Source organism: Aethalodelphis obliquidens, unplaced genomic scaffold (assembly GCF_003676395.1).
Source record: "Aethalodelphis obliquidens isolate GAN/ISIS:26980383/991018 unplaced genomic scaffold, ASM367639v1 scaffold38, whole genome shotgun sequence".
Classification (NCBI taxonomy): domain Eukaryota; kingdom Metazoa; phylum Chordata; class Mammalia; order Artiodactyla; family Delphinidae; genus Aethalodelphis; species Aethalodelphis obliquidens.
Genome location: NW_020837982.1, coordinates 17,003,204 through 17,020,050, shown reverse-complemented (window position 1 = coordinate 17,020,050; position 16,847 = coordinate 17,003,204). Strand labels below are relative to the sequence as shown.

Below are 16,847 nucleotides of genomic sequence, written 5' to 3'. Positions count from 1 at the left end.
GAGGCATATTTTGTGTTTAGTTTCTCTTTCATGACAGAAGAGATGAAGAGAAGCATCAATAAAATCAGGGGCCCGTGTTTCCATATTAATATGAACCTGCTGGTCTTGGAGACTCTCCCAGAGAGGTGGCAGGGGCGGGGGGGGGGGGGGGGGGGGGGGGGGGGGGGTGGACCCGGCCACTGCTCACCCTTGGGACACAAGACACTGGCAGCAGCCACTCTTGGGAGCTCCCCCACTGCGTAGATGCTGGTACTATAGCGGGCCCCACTGCAGCACTATTCACAATAGCCAAGACATTGGAACAACCTCAGTGTCCACCAATAGGTGAATGGATAAATAAAATGTGGTATATATACACAATGGACTATTATTTACCCATAAAAAAAGAATGGACTCTCATCTTTTGCAACAAAATGGATGGACCCTGAGGGCATTATTTTAAGTGAAGTCAGATGGAGAAAGACAAATACAGGTGGATCTCACTTATGTGTAGAATCCTGAAAGAAAGACAGGAAGGGAAGGAAAGAGGTAAAGGAAGGTAGGAAAAAAAGGAAGGTAGGAAAAAACAGGAAGGGAAGGAAAGAGGTAAAGGAAGGTAGGAAAAAAGGAAGGAAGGAAAGGAAGGAAAGAAAGAAAGAAAAGGAAAGAAAGGAAGGAAAGAGGAGAAAGAAGGAAGGAGGGGAGGGGAAGAAACAGGAGCTGGTAGATGCAAAGAACAGACTGGTGGTAGCAGGGGCAGGGGGGAGATGGACCAAATGGGTGAACAGAGTCAAAAGGTACAAACTTCCAATTATAAAATAAATAAGTCATGGAGATGTAAAGTACAGCTTGGCAACTATGGTTAACAACATTGTACTGTATATTTGAAAGTTGCTAAGAGAGTAGATCTTAAAAGTTCTCATCACAAGAAAATAATTCTGTAACTATGTGGAGTGATGGATGGTTAACTAGCCTTATTGTGGAGATCTTTTTGCAATACATTCAAACATAAAATCATTATGTTATACACCTGAAATTAATATAACGTTGCATGTCAATTTTTTTACCTCAATTTTTTAAAAATTGAGAATTACTAGGAAAAAGAGACAAATCCAAAATCATAGTGGTAATTGATAAGTTACAGACAAAAATGAGAGAAGATATGGATGATTTTTTAAAGTAGAGAATACATAATCTTCTCAAGTATGCCCAGAGTATTTTTATGAAATTGATCATCATCTAGGCCAAAATTCAAGAACCAATTATTTCAAAAGACTGGGTATTAGAGACCATACTCTCTGGCCACAATAAAGTTAGAAATCAAATAACCAAAAATAGTCAAGAAAACATTTTTATGTAAGAACTTTAAAAGAACACTTTTATTAATACAGGAGTTGAAAAAGAAACCAGGATGGATAATAAAACGCATTATAAATTAAAACTTGCTGAATGAAGTTAAAGTAGTGCACAGGGAGAAGGGGGAAGAAAAAACTAAAAAGTTAATGTTGACAAATTATAAAAGAGCAGAATAAAACCAAAGAGGAAATAAGAAGCAGAAACTCATGATACAGAAGATACAACTATATTCCCCAAAATGAGGGAAAAAACTATCTCCAGAAGAAATAGAAGTGAATGTTTTTAAATTGAATCACTAATTTTAAAATACTTTTTACACAAAAAATACCCACTAGATCCAGCTGATTTTACCAAATAATTACAATCTTAAACTATTTCAGAGTTTAGAAAGGTTGTGACATTAGCATGATCTGTTACCAAACCAGACAAGAACAGTATAAGAAAAGAAAATGACAGGCTTATCTATCTCACAAATAAGATACAAAAATCCCAAAATAAATACTGGTAAGTCAAGTCCAGCAATTTATTAAAAATAGATAATACATCATGACTAAGTTAGGTTAAACGTAGAAATCCACAGGTGATTTAACACTAGAAAAATAACTGACGTCATTCACCTTATTAATATATTTTAAAGGAGAATAATAAGATCAACAAACTTATGCAGAAAAAGCAACTGGTGAACTTCAATGTCCCTCATGATTAAATTCTCAGCACACTGGACCAGATGGGAATTTCCCAATCTGAGGAAGGATGTCTATAATACAGACATCATAACCAGTGGTAGTAAAAAGTAAAAGGCATTCCTGAAAAAGCAGAAAAGAACAAGAATAACCACTTTCAATGTTGCACTGCAGGTTTTTTTTAAAAATTTTTTTTGATGTGGACCATTTTTAAAGTCTTTATTGAATTTTGTTACAATATTGCTGCTGTTTTATGTTTTAGATTTTTGGCTGCGGAGGCATGTGGGATCTTAGCTCCCGGACCAGGGATCAAACCCGCACCCCCTGCACTAGAAGGCGAAGTCTTAACCACTGGACTGCCAGGAAAGTCCCAATGTTGCACTGCAGTCTTAAGCAGAGCAATAAGGCAACTGAAAAGGAAAAGGTTTAAGAACTGGAAGGAAAGAAACAACTGTCTTTTTTTTTTTTTTTTTTTTTTTTTTACTGTTGATGTGACCATTACCTACATAGAAAACCCAAAAAAATCTACAAATAAGTAATTAACATTACAAGGATAATTTAGGGAGGTTGCTGGCATATATTAAAAAAAAAAAAAAAGACTGAAGATAAACAAGAAGGAGCTACTGTATAGCACAGGGAACTATATTCAATATCTTGTAATAACCTATAATGGAAAAGAATCTGAAAAAGACCATATATATATGAATCACTTTGCTGTACACCTGAAACTAATGCAACATTGTAAATCAACTATACTTCAATATTTTTTTTAAAAAGTAATTCTAGCATGTGAAAAAAAACTGCAACAGAAGAAATATAATTTTTGAAAAGATATTATTAACAATAGCATCAAAAATATAAAGCTCCTAGAGCTGAATCTAACACAAGGCATATAAAAGAAAGTAATAATAAAAAAAATTAAATAAATAAAAAAAATAAAGAAAGTAATAACACATGAAAGCCCTCCTAAATAGACAGATATACCATAGCCACGGACAGGAAGACTCATTAAGATAAAGATACCATCGTCCCTGAACTGATTTCTGTATTATATATGATTCCAATGAAAATTACAGAAAGATATTTTGGAAAACTGAAAAAAATGATTCTAAAAGTTATATGAGATGGTAAAAAACTTTAAAAAAGCTAAATCATGCCCATAGAAGTGGGATTTGCCTCACTGGAAAAAAAAAGAATAAAGCTCTAGTAATCAGAAGGATATCTATTCTATTTCTGCATCAGTACCACAAAGAACACAAAGACCACAAAGCCCAGAAATCAATCCATATATAGATGCAAACCTGAATTATAATAGAGCTAAAAGTGTAGAACAGTTGGAAAAGGATGACCTTTTTAATTATCGATACAGGGAAAAAAATGAATATTGACCCCTACCTTGAGGCAGACACAAAAATTCAATTTCTGGTAGATTAAGAATAATGTGATGAGGGCTTCCCTGGTGGCGCAGTGGTTAAGAATCCGCCTGCCAATGCAGGGGACACGGGTTCGAGCCCTGGTCCAGGAAGATCCCACATGCCGCAGAACAACTAAGCCCACGCACCACAACTACTGAGCCTGCGCTGTAGAGCCCACGAGCCACAACTACTGAGCCCATGCACCACAACTACTGAAGGGCGCGTGCCTAGAGCCCATGCTGCGCAACAAGAGAAGCCACGGAGATGAGAAGCCCACACACCGAAAACGAAGAGTAGTCCCCGCTCACCATAACTAGTGAAAGCCCGCACACAGCAACAAAGACCCAACACAGCCAAAAATAAATAAATAAGAATAAATTTAAAAAAAAGAATAATTTGATGAGAAAACTATAAAACTTTTAAAAAGACAATATAAGTAAACTCTTTCAATGGTCCCAGGGTAGTCTCATATAAAACCTACAGAAATTCTGTTCACCAAAATACTGACCTAAATGTAAGAGCTAAAACTACAAAACTCCGAGAAGAAAACATAGGTATAAATCTTTGTGACCTTGGATTATGCAACTTGGATTAAGGTTCTTAGATATGACACCAAAAGTGCAAGTGATGAAAGAAAAAATAAACTGGACTTCATCACAATTAAAAACTTTCCACCCCGGTATGACTCTGTCCTGCTCAGCTGTCCTCTGAAAGGAAGTCACTTATCTCTGTCCACCTTCTCTCCCACCTAAGTGTGTGCCCCTGGGGCCCCAGAACTATCTTTTAGTTGTCAACTGAAGACAAACAAAGATTATCACTTCAAAGTGGAGAATGATGAAAATGAGCAGTTATCTTTAGGAAGGGTCAGTTTCGGGGCTGGTGCACACTCTTGAGGCAGAGGCAGCCTAAGCAAAGCAGCCCTGGCAAGGTTGATAACGTCTGTACAGCCAATGGCTTCCCTGGGGGGCTCTGAAACAATACTACCTGTGGTCTAAAAGTAGTTCAGGGCTTGTACTTATTAGTGGACAGCACTTAGAAGATGCAGAGTAAGAAGATGAAGAAGAGGAGGATGTGAAACCCCTAAGTGTATCTGGAAGTGGTAGCAAGGTTCCACAGAAAACAAGCAAAACTTGCTGATGAAGGTGAAGAGAAGCTGAAGAAAAAGCTCCAGCAAAGAAATCTGTACGATACTCCAGCCAGAAAGGCATAAAATCAAACCATAATGGAAAAGACTCAAAACCATCAAATACCAAGAGCAAAAAAGTCAAGAATCCTTCCAAGAAACAGAGGGAAAAAAAGAAAAAGAAAAAAAAACCTCCTAAAACACCAAAAGGACCTAGTTCGGTATAAGACATTAAAGTAAAAATGCAGGCAAGTCTAGGAAAAAGCACAATGAACAGTCCTGGTAAATTAAGACAGGGAGAGAGGAAAAGGAGAGACGAATACAAAGGAGGGTTCAAACTGAGTCTCGTTAGCAATCCAGAGGAAGTCTTCTATTTTAATCTCAATCCCAGTTCCTGACTTTCCAGCCACCCACACCCCTCTCCAGGCTAGAAGCAATCTCACTCTTGATTTCCTACAGCACTTTCGTTTGACTGCTGTGATTCAGTGAATCTTATACTTTGCCTTCTATTATTTATTCATTTGATTTACCTCTTTGACCATGTTTTAATCACTTTTGTATCTCCCTAGATGCTCAATAAATATTTGAATGAATCAAATAGAGGAAATAACGGTTTTGTACATCAACGAATACTATCAGGAAAGTAAAAAGACAACCCACAGAATGAGAGAAAATATTTGCAAATCATACATCTGAGTATGCAGAATATATAAAGAACTCTTACAACTCAACAATGAAAAGACAACCCAGCTAAAAAAGAACTGGGCCAAGTATCTGAACGAACATTTCTCTGAAGAAAATATGCAAATGGCCAACAAGCACATAAAGAGATGTTCATCACTGGTTACTAAGAAAATGAGAATCAAAACCACAATGAGATACCACTTCACATTTACTAGGATAGCTATTTTTTAAAAAACCAACAACAAATGTTGACAAGGAAGTAGAGAAGGTGAAACCCTCCCTCATACACTGCTGGTGGGAATTTAAAATGACACACGGCCACTTTGGAAAACAGTTTGGCAGTTCCTCAAAGCTTTAAACAGAGATTTGTCACGTGACTCTGCCAATTCTACTTCTAGCATATATCCAAGAGAACCAAATAAACATGTCCACACAAAAACTAGTGTGTCCTAACAGCACTATTCATAACATCCCAAGGTGAACACAACCTAAATGCCATCAACTAATGAACGGATAAACAAAACACAGTATATCCATGCAATGGGAATTTTGTGCTGATACAAGATACAGCACGGGTGACTCTTGAAAACATGCTAAATAAAAGAAGTCAAAATGTCACATATTATGATTCTATATTTATCTGAAATGTCCAGAATAGGCAAATCCATATATACAGAGAAGAGGTTTATAGTTGCCAGGGGCTGGGGGGAGAGGGAAATAGAGTAGCTGCTAAAAGATATGTGGTTCCTTTCTGAGGTGATAAAAATGTTCTGGAAATATATAATGATGGCAGTTGCACAATTTTATGAATACATAGAAGCCACTGAACTGTACACTTTAAAAGTGTACACTAAAGTGTACACTTTAACAGTACACTTTCTTAATCTCAAAAAAAACCACCCCCCCACCCCACCCCCAAAAAGTGAAATGACGAGCCACAAATTAGGAGACATGTGCTATACACATACCTGATGAGAGGCTTCAGGAAACACTAAACATAAGAAAATAACAAAGTAACCATCCACATAAGGCACACAACCCATAAACAAATGAAAACAAGCTCTGTCTCATTCCTCGTCAGAGAAATGCAAATTAGAACTATTTCACATCCACGTGAAGGCAAGAACATGCACAAACTGGAACGTGAACACACTGCCAGTGGGAGTATAAATGGTGCTGCCATCTCAGCAGATGTGGTCTCATCTAGCACATGCGAACACGTGCACATGCTCAGGCCACGGAACGCCATTCCTGGGCACACGCCCTAGAAAATCTGTCTACACGTGAACCAAAAACATAGCACCATGTGTGGAATAGCAAGAAACTAGAAACAACACATCCAGTAAGAGCCAACACAGAATAGACAAATGAGTTTTGCTATCTGGACTCATAAAACCAGACAATACCACAAGAAAATGAATGGATGAAACTAAGGAAACCAACAGCAAACATAAGCAAGTCACAGAACATACAAGGCATGATTTCCTTTAGGTAAAGTTAAAAATACGGAAAGTTCAACATTCTCTTGTTTAGGGAGACGAACATACATTCTGAGAATGTATTAAGCAGTAAAATCAAACACTTACTTGTTTCTTTTTCAGTTTAAGGATCTGCTGTTCTACTTTTGCAATTTCTCGATCTACACGATCCATACTCTGTATTAACTCTTCCTTTGAAAGTTTTGAAGGTGAAGCATTTTGATCATCTCCACATGGTTGCCCAGAGATTGGAGAGGAAGGAGCTTCATGTTTGACTCCAAATGCTGGATCCTTTAAGGAAGAAAATCAAGAACAAATGATTTCTCACCAACAGCCAATGTCAGCTTCAAGATCCTCTTAACTGAAAAATGTGAATTTTAAAGCTTAGCAGAGCAATGTGTGCTCTCTGTAGGTGGCAGTCCTGCGGTAGCAATTTTCTCCCTCCCTCCCTTTCTCTCTCTCACACACACACAAACCCACACCACTGATGTTTATAGTTTAGACATATCATTCACAATTTTGAAGATCCTAAAAGCTATCCAGAATGAGGTGGCTAATTGGCTAATCAGCCTTTAGTACAACGATACTGAGACTTCTAATTTCTGCAGAAATAATAACGCAATCACGGCAAAGGAAGATATCAATTCCTCAGCCATTTCCTTGTAATGGCACTCCAAAAGGTCTGAACATGCATACCCTGTGTGCCCACCCAACATAACAGCTATGATATGGCTGTTCCTATCAAAAAGTTTTCAGACTTTCCAAGGGCCAACAGTGAGGTACAGAAGTCCGAGAAATGATCTAGAACTTTTGTTGCTACAATCACCCAGGCCTACCTTCATAAAGGGCAACTAAGCCTGGCTACCCTATAGCGCACATAACATCTCTTCAGCCAAATATATCATCCCATTCCAGCTCCAAACCAGCAGGGGACTACAGCAGATTGAAGGCCCCTCCACCCAAAACCTATCACCCCGTCAACACACACATGCACGCATGCACACACACACATACAGCCTACCAATCTCCAGTCTAAAGCGAAGATATAAGCAACACTGTAAAGCAGATAAATTTTAGGTTAAGGTACTAGTTTTCTTTAGGGTATAAGAAGCCTAGAATGAGCATAGTTCCTAGGACTACAGAGCCCTCAATGTATTAAAAAAGATTAATTAACTGTGAGAAATCAGTAGTTCTAACCAAGAATGCACTTAATTATACCTGGATAGTTGTTCCAAAACACCTTGGAACACAGATTTCAACTAAAACGTAACATGTATATTCCTGAAAAGTCTGATATTCTGTAATAGTATAGTTTAATATAAAGACTTCTGGGGAAAATAGGATTATGGTTATTACTTAAACTTTGTAAGCAGAGCATTAGCAAAAACAACAGCGATCCTAATAGAAGTAATAATATTGTTAAAGCTCCAATATCATTTGCATTTAGACTACAGTCAATTCTTTGGTAGTCATAAACCCTAGAGTTTATGCTTCCTTTGTTAATCCTTGAGGTCATTTGCTTCCAGTAGAAAATAGTATGTTTCATCAAAATAAAAATCAGATTCGGGGTATAAAGATTTTTATCAACCTTTAAAAACAAAAAAGTACAGGAGAAAATGTCTTCGCAGTTTCTTTTCAACATTCCAATCTTCATTAGTTAGCTTAACATTGAAAAGCAGAGCAGTTCTTGAATTAACTAAGCCAGGTACTACCTGCACTAAATGAAAACTAAATGCAGACTTTTCAAATCTTTTTAAGGTCTTCGTCTATCTCAAAGGCTATTTCTTAATTATGAGACAGCTTGATCCTGAGAGCCTGAAAACATTCATGTGCTAGGAACAATCATTCACGAATCTTTAGGACTTCCATGTTATATTCATATCATTCTCTTACATATGCATATGAGCTAATTTGTGTAACATAACACGTATAACAGCAAAACAGATTATATTTCGATTCAGCAGATTTTGAAAATGCTCCTCAGGTGATCTGATCCGTGCCCTAAGAACTACTATTACAAATCAGTATTCTCCACTGACTTCTTCTCTAGTTAAATATTTAACAGTAAACCAATTCCTTGAGTGCCTATTATATGACAGGCACTAGGTAGAGTGGTGAACGAAACAGGCATGATGCTCGTCTTCAAGGAGTTTATAATTTTGTATTGGAACATTCTGATAGTAATTTGAGGGAAGAAGTTAAGACTCCTATCTCACATCTTATATCACAATGAAAGCCAAATAATAGCAAACATTTATATGAGATTTATTAGCAAATCACAAGAAGCCTCAAACAAACAAAAAAAGGCATTCACATTATCTTGAACTCAGGAAAGCCAACAGCAAAAGACATTAAAAAAAAAAATTGATGAATCAAAATAAAAAAACAATTTTCTCTTCATCAAAATTGAAAAAATTTAAAATGCAAATGGAAAAAATTATTTGCAAAATGTAAACTCTAACAACTCAATATAAAATAAAAAACACACCAACAGAAAAATGGGCAATAGATATGAAAAAGCAATTCATAAAACAGGAAAAATAAATGAAAAAATGTTAAATTTTACTAACAAGCAAATAAATGCAAGTTAAAAATGTATCAAACAATGACTTTTTTAAAAACAGTAAATATGTGGTATCTGTAAGGGCACACAAGACCTGAGAGCCCTTATACTGTGCTATCAGGGACAAAAACTTGTTCTCCTCCTTTGCAGGGCAATCTGGATACACTCATGAAAACCTTAAAATATGCCAACTCTGGTCTCTAATTACTTACACTAACAGGAATTTACCTTAGCTAAATAAATAAGACTGTATACCAAAAAAATCAACCCAGGGACTTCCCTGGTGGTCCAGCGATTAGGACCCCGCACTTTCACTGCCCAGTGTGAGGGTTCGATCCCTGGTCAGGGAACTAAGATCCCGCAAGCCACACAGCGCAGCCAAAAAAAAAACCAAACACAAAAATCAACCTATTGGGCTTCTCTGGTGGCGCAGTGGTACAGAGTCCACCTGCCGATGCAGGGGACACGCGTTCGTGCCCTGGTCCGGGAATATCCCACATGCCGCGGAGCGGCTGGGCCTGTGAGCCATGGCTGCTGAGCCTGCGCATCCGGAGCCTGTGCTCCACAACGGGAGAGGCCACAACAGTGAGGCCCATGTACCCAAAAAAAAAAAAAAAAATCAACCTAAAGAAAATATGTCATTGTTCTAATGAGCAAACAGGTAACCCAAATGTGTGGCAATTAAATAAATTATTTTATATCCATACATGGAATATGACTAAAAATAAAATTGTAAACTTAACGACACAAGAAGTATGTATTTAAGCAAAAATAAAGCTATATACAATATACAAAGCAAGCACATTAAAATATGCACAATTAACAACAATTTCTAACTGGTGAGACTGTAACTTTTTCCTTCAAACTTATCTAATTTAATCCTATACATGATATACCTGGGCTTAACAACATTAAAAAAAAGAAAAAAACTAACAGATGCTAATTCTTTCAAAATCCCTACTTCTAAAAAAAGGAAAGTCATGCGGGGGGGGCGGGGGGGGGAGGGGAAGAGCAGGACTAGGGGTCAGAGGTCATGGGTTCTCACTCCAACTCAGGAGGCTCGACCTAGGTCACTTAATTTTTCTTAACATCTGTCTTCTCTACTATAAAACGGAAATCAACTGTACTCTGATCCAACATAACACATTATTTAAATGGATGAAGTTTTAAGATCTCTTTCTGCCAAAAAAATCCATAGGTATAAATTACCTTTGTGGTCATTTATTCAGCCTTGGAAGAAGACCTTTATTCACTGTATTTCTTTCTTTCTTTCCTTCTTTTTTAAATGTTTCACACATTTCTTATAAATCCATAGACTATAATACATACTCCACATAGTGAAGCAGGTCTCAATATTCCTAGAAGCTTAGTTCATTTCTAGCTTATCACAAAGAGCTTTCCCCACCCAACTTATTATTTTGAAAATTTTCAAATTTACATAAGAGTTGAAAGACTAGTATAATGGACACTCAATATCTTCATCTAGATTCACTAGTTGTAACATTTTGCTATATTTGCTTTGTCTCTATACACATGCACACACCTACCTTTTTTTTCCCCAGTTGATCTACTTGAAGATAAATTGCAAACATATTCACTATCTTTTAAATCATTTCTCACTGCATTAAAACTCAAAGAAAATGTGTATTTATTTATCTGATATCAGGGTGGACAGGGCCATTAGCCATAAAGGCAAATAAACTTTATGGGAAAAATATTTGATAACAAAAAGGCAGGGGTAAGAGGTATGAAAATATGATAGTAAAGGGGTTAACACTTTATTGTTAAAAGTGTTTTAAAGAATTAGTTTATTCTTTCTAAAACAAATATTTATTCAGTACCTACTAAGTGCCAGGTACTTCCTAATCTGATGATTTAATGACAAGCAAAACAGACAGTTAAATATGATAAACTCAGCAACAAAATAAGGGCATAATACAGGAAGATGCATTTCACAAAAGAAAGGTAAATAATAATAAACATAAGAAAAAAAGAGGTTTGATCTTAGAACCTTCTCATAAATCCACAATACACATTGTTTGAAATGTCACGAGATACAGCTACACATTAAAAGTATAACAGTTACCTCTAAGACAGAGAATCATAGATAACTTTTTTCCTCTGTATTTGCAAGAACATATTTTCTACATAAATTAGAAAAAGAAACTTTCTTTACAAAAATTATAAGCACAATTAAACCTCACCTAAAACGTGTCTTCTCCTATGCGGTAAGTTAATAAACTGCAACTGAATTTAAAGGTATTATTTAAAACTTAATTTAAATTTAACAGAACTGTGGTAGTCTTGAGTCTGACCACATTTTACAGCCTAACAAGCCGATATAAAATGCTTGAGATTCAACAGCAATTGAATGTCATTCAACAGCAATTTTTCTTTACAGCAGTCCTCGGATTGTTTTCAATTACCAAAAAGTTAAAAGTACTGACTTTAAAAGTCTGGAGTATTAAGTCTGTGGTTTTTAGTTTTGTTTAACAAAATTTTTACTTTCCCATAGCACTAACCTTTAGAGACTGGCATAACTGGACTTTCTTTTAGGCGCTGTGCCTGAATATGGCTAAACAAACATTTCAGACCGACAACTCCACAGGGTAAGAGAACAAATATTTACCTTCTTAGCATCTGCAGAAGACCTCACCCCTTCTGGCAGCGTGTGCACTAAAGGTAAGACCGCAGCGCTGACCCGCTGGAAATGGGAATCAGAAACCTGCTCCAGACGTGGTCGCTTGGATTCCAGTGAATCATGATCTGCCGGGGAAGGGCCTGGGTGAAACTGCTCATATCCAGTTCTCCTTTCTTGAGGCCTAATACATACAACGAAAATAATCACTTGAAAATGTTTAAGTGATGTACAACTTCCTGCTAACATCCCTGGTTGAACTATGAAATAAAAGAAAAGGTATGCTCACTTTCAAATGTATTTCCTCACCCCAGGAGAATATATACCTCACTATAAAGTACTATTAAACCTAAATCCTGATAGGAAAAGTTTCTTCAGGGTAGGTGGGAGTAGAGGTGATAAAGCAGTGAAAGTTGTAACAGAAGATTTCAACTTGCAGAAAATTTGAAGTTGCTGAAAAATATCCATAAAGTATTTTTAAACCTATGCCATAAAAACTGAATATAATCTAGCCCAGAAGAGCCATCATTTTCAACCAGTAATAAAAGCAAGCAGAAAAAAAAAAAAAAATTTCCCAGCAACTGCCACATGGAAAGATAAATGACTTGAGTCGTGAGGTATTATTAAGACTTAAAAATAAGTCTCAAGTGGGAATGCAACAGTACTTTGAATACATAATTCTGACCCCTAATACATGTATTTTGTCTAGTTTCTCCAAGTTCATAAGTATCTTGAAGGTCAGGAATCTGTTTTTAATTTCTCTACATGATATACTGTATAGAGTACTATGTATGGGTGTTTGTTAATTTGACTTTTCATTTTCTACCAAAGTATTTACAGAAGCGACATCTTACCTATAGCCAAGCTTTAAACGAATGTCTCACAAAACAACTTTTCATTGAAAAGTTAATCATGGGGTTTGGTTTTTAGGATAGATGATAAAATAAACCCTGAGGTCTATAATTTTATTATACTTCAAAAATTTGAAATCTCATTCAAGACATAAGATCCCATTGTCTCCTTAAAATTCACAATGATGTCACAAAAAATACTGGAGTAGGAAGCTTCAGGAGTAAGACAAGGATGCCTGGTTTTGCCACTTCTTTTCAATATAGTATTGGGAATTCTTATCAGAATATTAGGCAAGAAGAGAGAGAAAAGGCATCCAAATTGAAAAAGAAGTAGTATTTCTATTCACAGATGACAAAATCTCATATGTAGAAAACTCAAAAGAATCCACAAAAAATGTTAGAGCTAATAAATGAACAGAGCAAAGTTACAGGATAAAAAAAAAAACCAACATGCAAAAATCAGTTTTATTTCTATACACTGGCAATGAACAATCTGGATGTGAAATTAAGAAAACAATTCCAGGACTTCCGTGGTGGCGCAGTGGTTAAGAACCCACCTGCCAATGCAGGGGACACAGGTTCAAGCCCTGGTCCAGGAAGATCCCAAATGCCGCAGAGCAACTAAGCCCATGTGCCACAACTACTGAGCCTGCGCTCTAGAGCCCATGAGCCACAACTACTGAGCCCACGTGCCACAACTACTGAGCCTGCATGCTACAACTACTGAAGCCCGAGCGCCTAGAGCCCATGATCTGCCACAAGAGAAGCCACCACAATGAGAAGCCCGCACACTGCAACGAAGAATAGCCCCCACTCGCCGCAACTAGAGGAAGTCTGTATGCAGCAACGAAGACCCAATGCAGCCAAAAATGAATAAATTTATTTTTTTAAATAATAATAATTAAAAAAAAAAACTAATACCGTATGATGGTGTGGCCACTTTGTTAACAGTCTGGTAGTTTCCCAAATGGCAAACAAAAAACTACCATGTAATCAGCAATCCTACTCCTAGGTATAGGACCAAGAAAAAGGAATATATAGATAGCCACAGAAAAATCTGTGCTTGAAAACAGCTATCAACTGATGAATAGAAAAATAAAATGTGGTATTTCCAAAACAAACAAACAAGAAAGACAGATTTTCATACTAAAATATCTCTGTAGCCTTTTAGACTTAAAATTCCCTACATTTTACTGACTTTCATCATCTCTTAGTATCATCTTTAAATAGCTTTAAAACAAATTTATCAAATGAATTTTTTATTGAAATGTACCTAATCATTTTAATTTTTTTAAAAAGATAAACCCTCTCCCCGCCGGCTGGGGGCGCTCTAGATGCTGCACAGAGACCCTCTGCACCCCTGCATACATGGCGCTGCCAGTGGTGCGGAGCGTGCGGGCCACGGTTTGCAGCCTGCGGGCCTGGGGACTGCAGGCGGGCGCCGTCCGGGTGCTGCGCACCGGACCCGCTCTGCTGTCGGGTCGTAAATTCAGACAAACATGAATGGGTAACAACAGAAAATGGTGTTGGAAGAGTGGGAATCGGCAATTTTGCACAGAAAGCTTTGGGAGATGTTGTTTACTGTAGTCTGCCTGAAGCTGGGAGAAAATTGAACAGACAAGAGGAATTCGGTGCTCTGCAAAGTGTGAAAGCTGCTAGTGAACTCTATTCTCCTCTATCAGGAGAAGTAACTGAAATTAATGAAGCTCTAGCAGAAAATCCAGGACTTCTCAACAAATCTTGTTATGAAGATGGTTGGCTGATCAAGATGACCCTCAGTTGGGCTTCCCTGGTGGTGCAGTGGTTGAGAGTCCGCCTGCCGATGCAGGGGACACGGGTTCGTGCCCCGGTCCGGGAAGATCCCACATACCGCGGAGCGGCTAGGCCCATGAGCCATGGCCGCTGAGCCTGCGCATCGAGAGCCTGTGCTCCGCAACGGGAGAGGCCACAACAGTGAGAGGCCCGCATACCGCCAAAAAAAAAAAAAAAAAAAAAATCTTGCTAAAGGGTTAGGAAAATAATTATGAAGAGCATTAATTAAAATTATGATTTTAGGGCTTCCTTGGTGGCGCGGTGTTTAAGAATCTGCCTGCTAATGCAGGGGGCACGGGTTCAAGCCCTGGTCTGGGAAGATCCCACATGCCGCGGAGCACCTAAGCCCGTGCGCCACAACTACTGAAGCTTGCGTGCCCAGAGCCCGTGCTCCACAACAAGAGAAGCCACCGCCATGAGAAGTCCGCGCACTGCAACGAAGAGTAAATCCCGCTCACTGCAACTAGAGAAAGCCCGCATGCAGCAATGAAGACCCAACGCAGCCATAAATAAATTTATTAAAAAAAAAAATTATGATTTTAATTTTTTTAACCTAACATATTTCCATTTTAGAAGTCATCAAATCACTGCAGGAACAGTTTTCTTTTTCTTTTAAGATAAATTTATTTATTTACTTTTTTTTGGCTGCGTTGAGTCTTAGATGCCGCGCGCGGGCTTTCTCTAGTTGCAGTGAGCAGGGGCTACTCTTCGTTGCGGTGGCTTCTCTTGTTGCAGAGCATGGGCTCTAGGCGCGCAGCCTTCAGCAGTTGCAGCACGTGGGCTGAGCAGTTGTGGCTCATGGGCTCTAGAGTGCAGGCTCAGTAGCTGTGGCGCACGGGCTTAGTTGCTCTGCCGCGTGTGGGATCTTCCCAGACCAGGGCTTGAACCCGTGTCCCCTGCACTGGCAGGCGGATTCTTAACCACTCACCACCAGGGAGGTCTCCACACACACTTTTCAAATGCATACCTTTAAACATTCTCCCAATACTTACCGTACCGCTTATTTGGGATACTTATATTATTTTTACTTTGTCAAGATGTGGTACTGATATTCCATTAAAGAAGCATAATTCATCGAGATGTCTCATATGGACTTTCCACTTGAATGGGTTTATGGCTACTGTAGTCCTTTTACCACGGCTTCCATTCTTTGTTTGACTGGATTCCATCATGTAGAAATTCTTCAAGAAGCTTTAGATGCTCAGCGCTTTCATGTCTAAAAACGTCTGCTTGTTGCTTTTAAACGTGTCTGATATAATATTCTTGGATCTCAATTTCTTTTTCTCAGAACTCTGTAGCTATTGCTCTACTATTAATATCCTCTGTCAGATTCTTATCCCCCTATCAAGGACTTGTGCTTTGCTTCCTGGATTCCTAATTCTTTTACTTAGCCTTAAACTTTAATGATAACCAGGATCTGTCTCGGTATTGATCATTCTGTGCAAATTTTTCTTGGAGCAAGGTATGTCCTATCAACCTATTGAGTTCTTCCTTCACTTTAAAGGGGAAAAAAGTGGGGTTTTTTTAAAGTTATGAATATTATTTCCTTTCCTTTACCAGGTTCTCCACCTCGGAAACACATGTTCTTATGACATGCTGGATGATTTTAATTTGCCCTCCTTATTTATCCACTTCTTGCTAATTGCTTTAATCTCTGTCCTTTTCTTCTGTATCCACTCTGATCATTTCTAGACCTTTCTTCCAAGACAAAGGTCTGACTTTCAGCCACATCTATTTTATTCCTTGTTCCTTCTCACTTTATATATTGAATTTAAAATGGTGGTCTTGGGGGCACAGGAATGTCCAATCTTTCGTTTTATCTGATATGGTTGCCTTATTTTGCTTTTGAATACTTCATTATTAATTTTAAGTTCTACAGTGCACAGCACTCATGGGCCATGTTCTTTGTTTTTCATCTTCTTTACACACACGGGTCTTTGTTTTTGGAACACTGTATTGCTTTAATCTTCCTTTCCAGGAATATGTTTTCCCTGTTCATGGCATCCCTTACCCTCCTGCTCAGGCATACTATGAGCAACCTTACCCAGACTTCCTCTTTGGTGTGGAATGGTGTGTGGGCATTTTCCTTGCTCATCCCCACTTTGCCTGGAATGTGTTTGTCTACAGATGGAGGACTGGATATGGCTTTCTAAATACTTTTCTGGGGCTTCCCTGGTGGCGCAGTGGTTGAGAGTCCGCCTGCCGATGCAGGGGACATGGGTTCGTGCCCGGGTCCAGGAGGATCCCACATGTCGCGGAGCGGCT

At 38.2% G+C, this 16,847-nt stretch overlaps 1 protein-coding gene and 1 pseudogene across 1 annotated transcript in view; one reads left to right on the top strand and one right to left on the bottom strand.

Moving 5' to 3' along the window:
• The window catches only part of NCOR1 (nuclear receptor corepressor 1), a 142,626-nt gene that overhangs the window by 95,533 nt on the left and 30,246 nt on the right, over window positions 1-16,847 (bottom strand). The window contains 2 exon segments of the mRNA XM_027131124.1: window positions 6,827-7,009; window positions 11,911-12,103. Coding sequence (XP_026986925.1) covers window positions 6,827-7,009; window positions 11,911-12,103 — 376 coding nt within the window.
• On the top strand, window positions 747-5,283 carry LOC113632758 (nucleophosmin pseudogene; annotated as a pseudogene).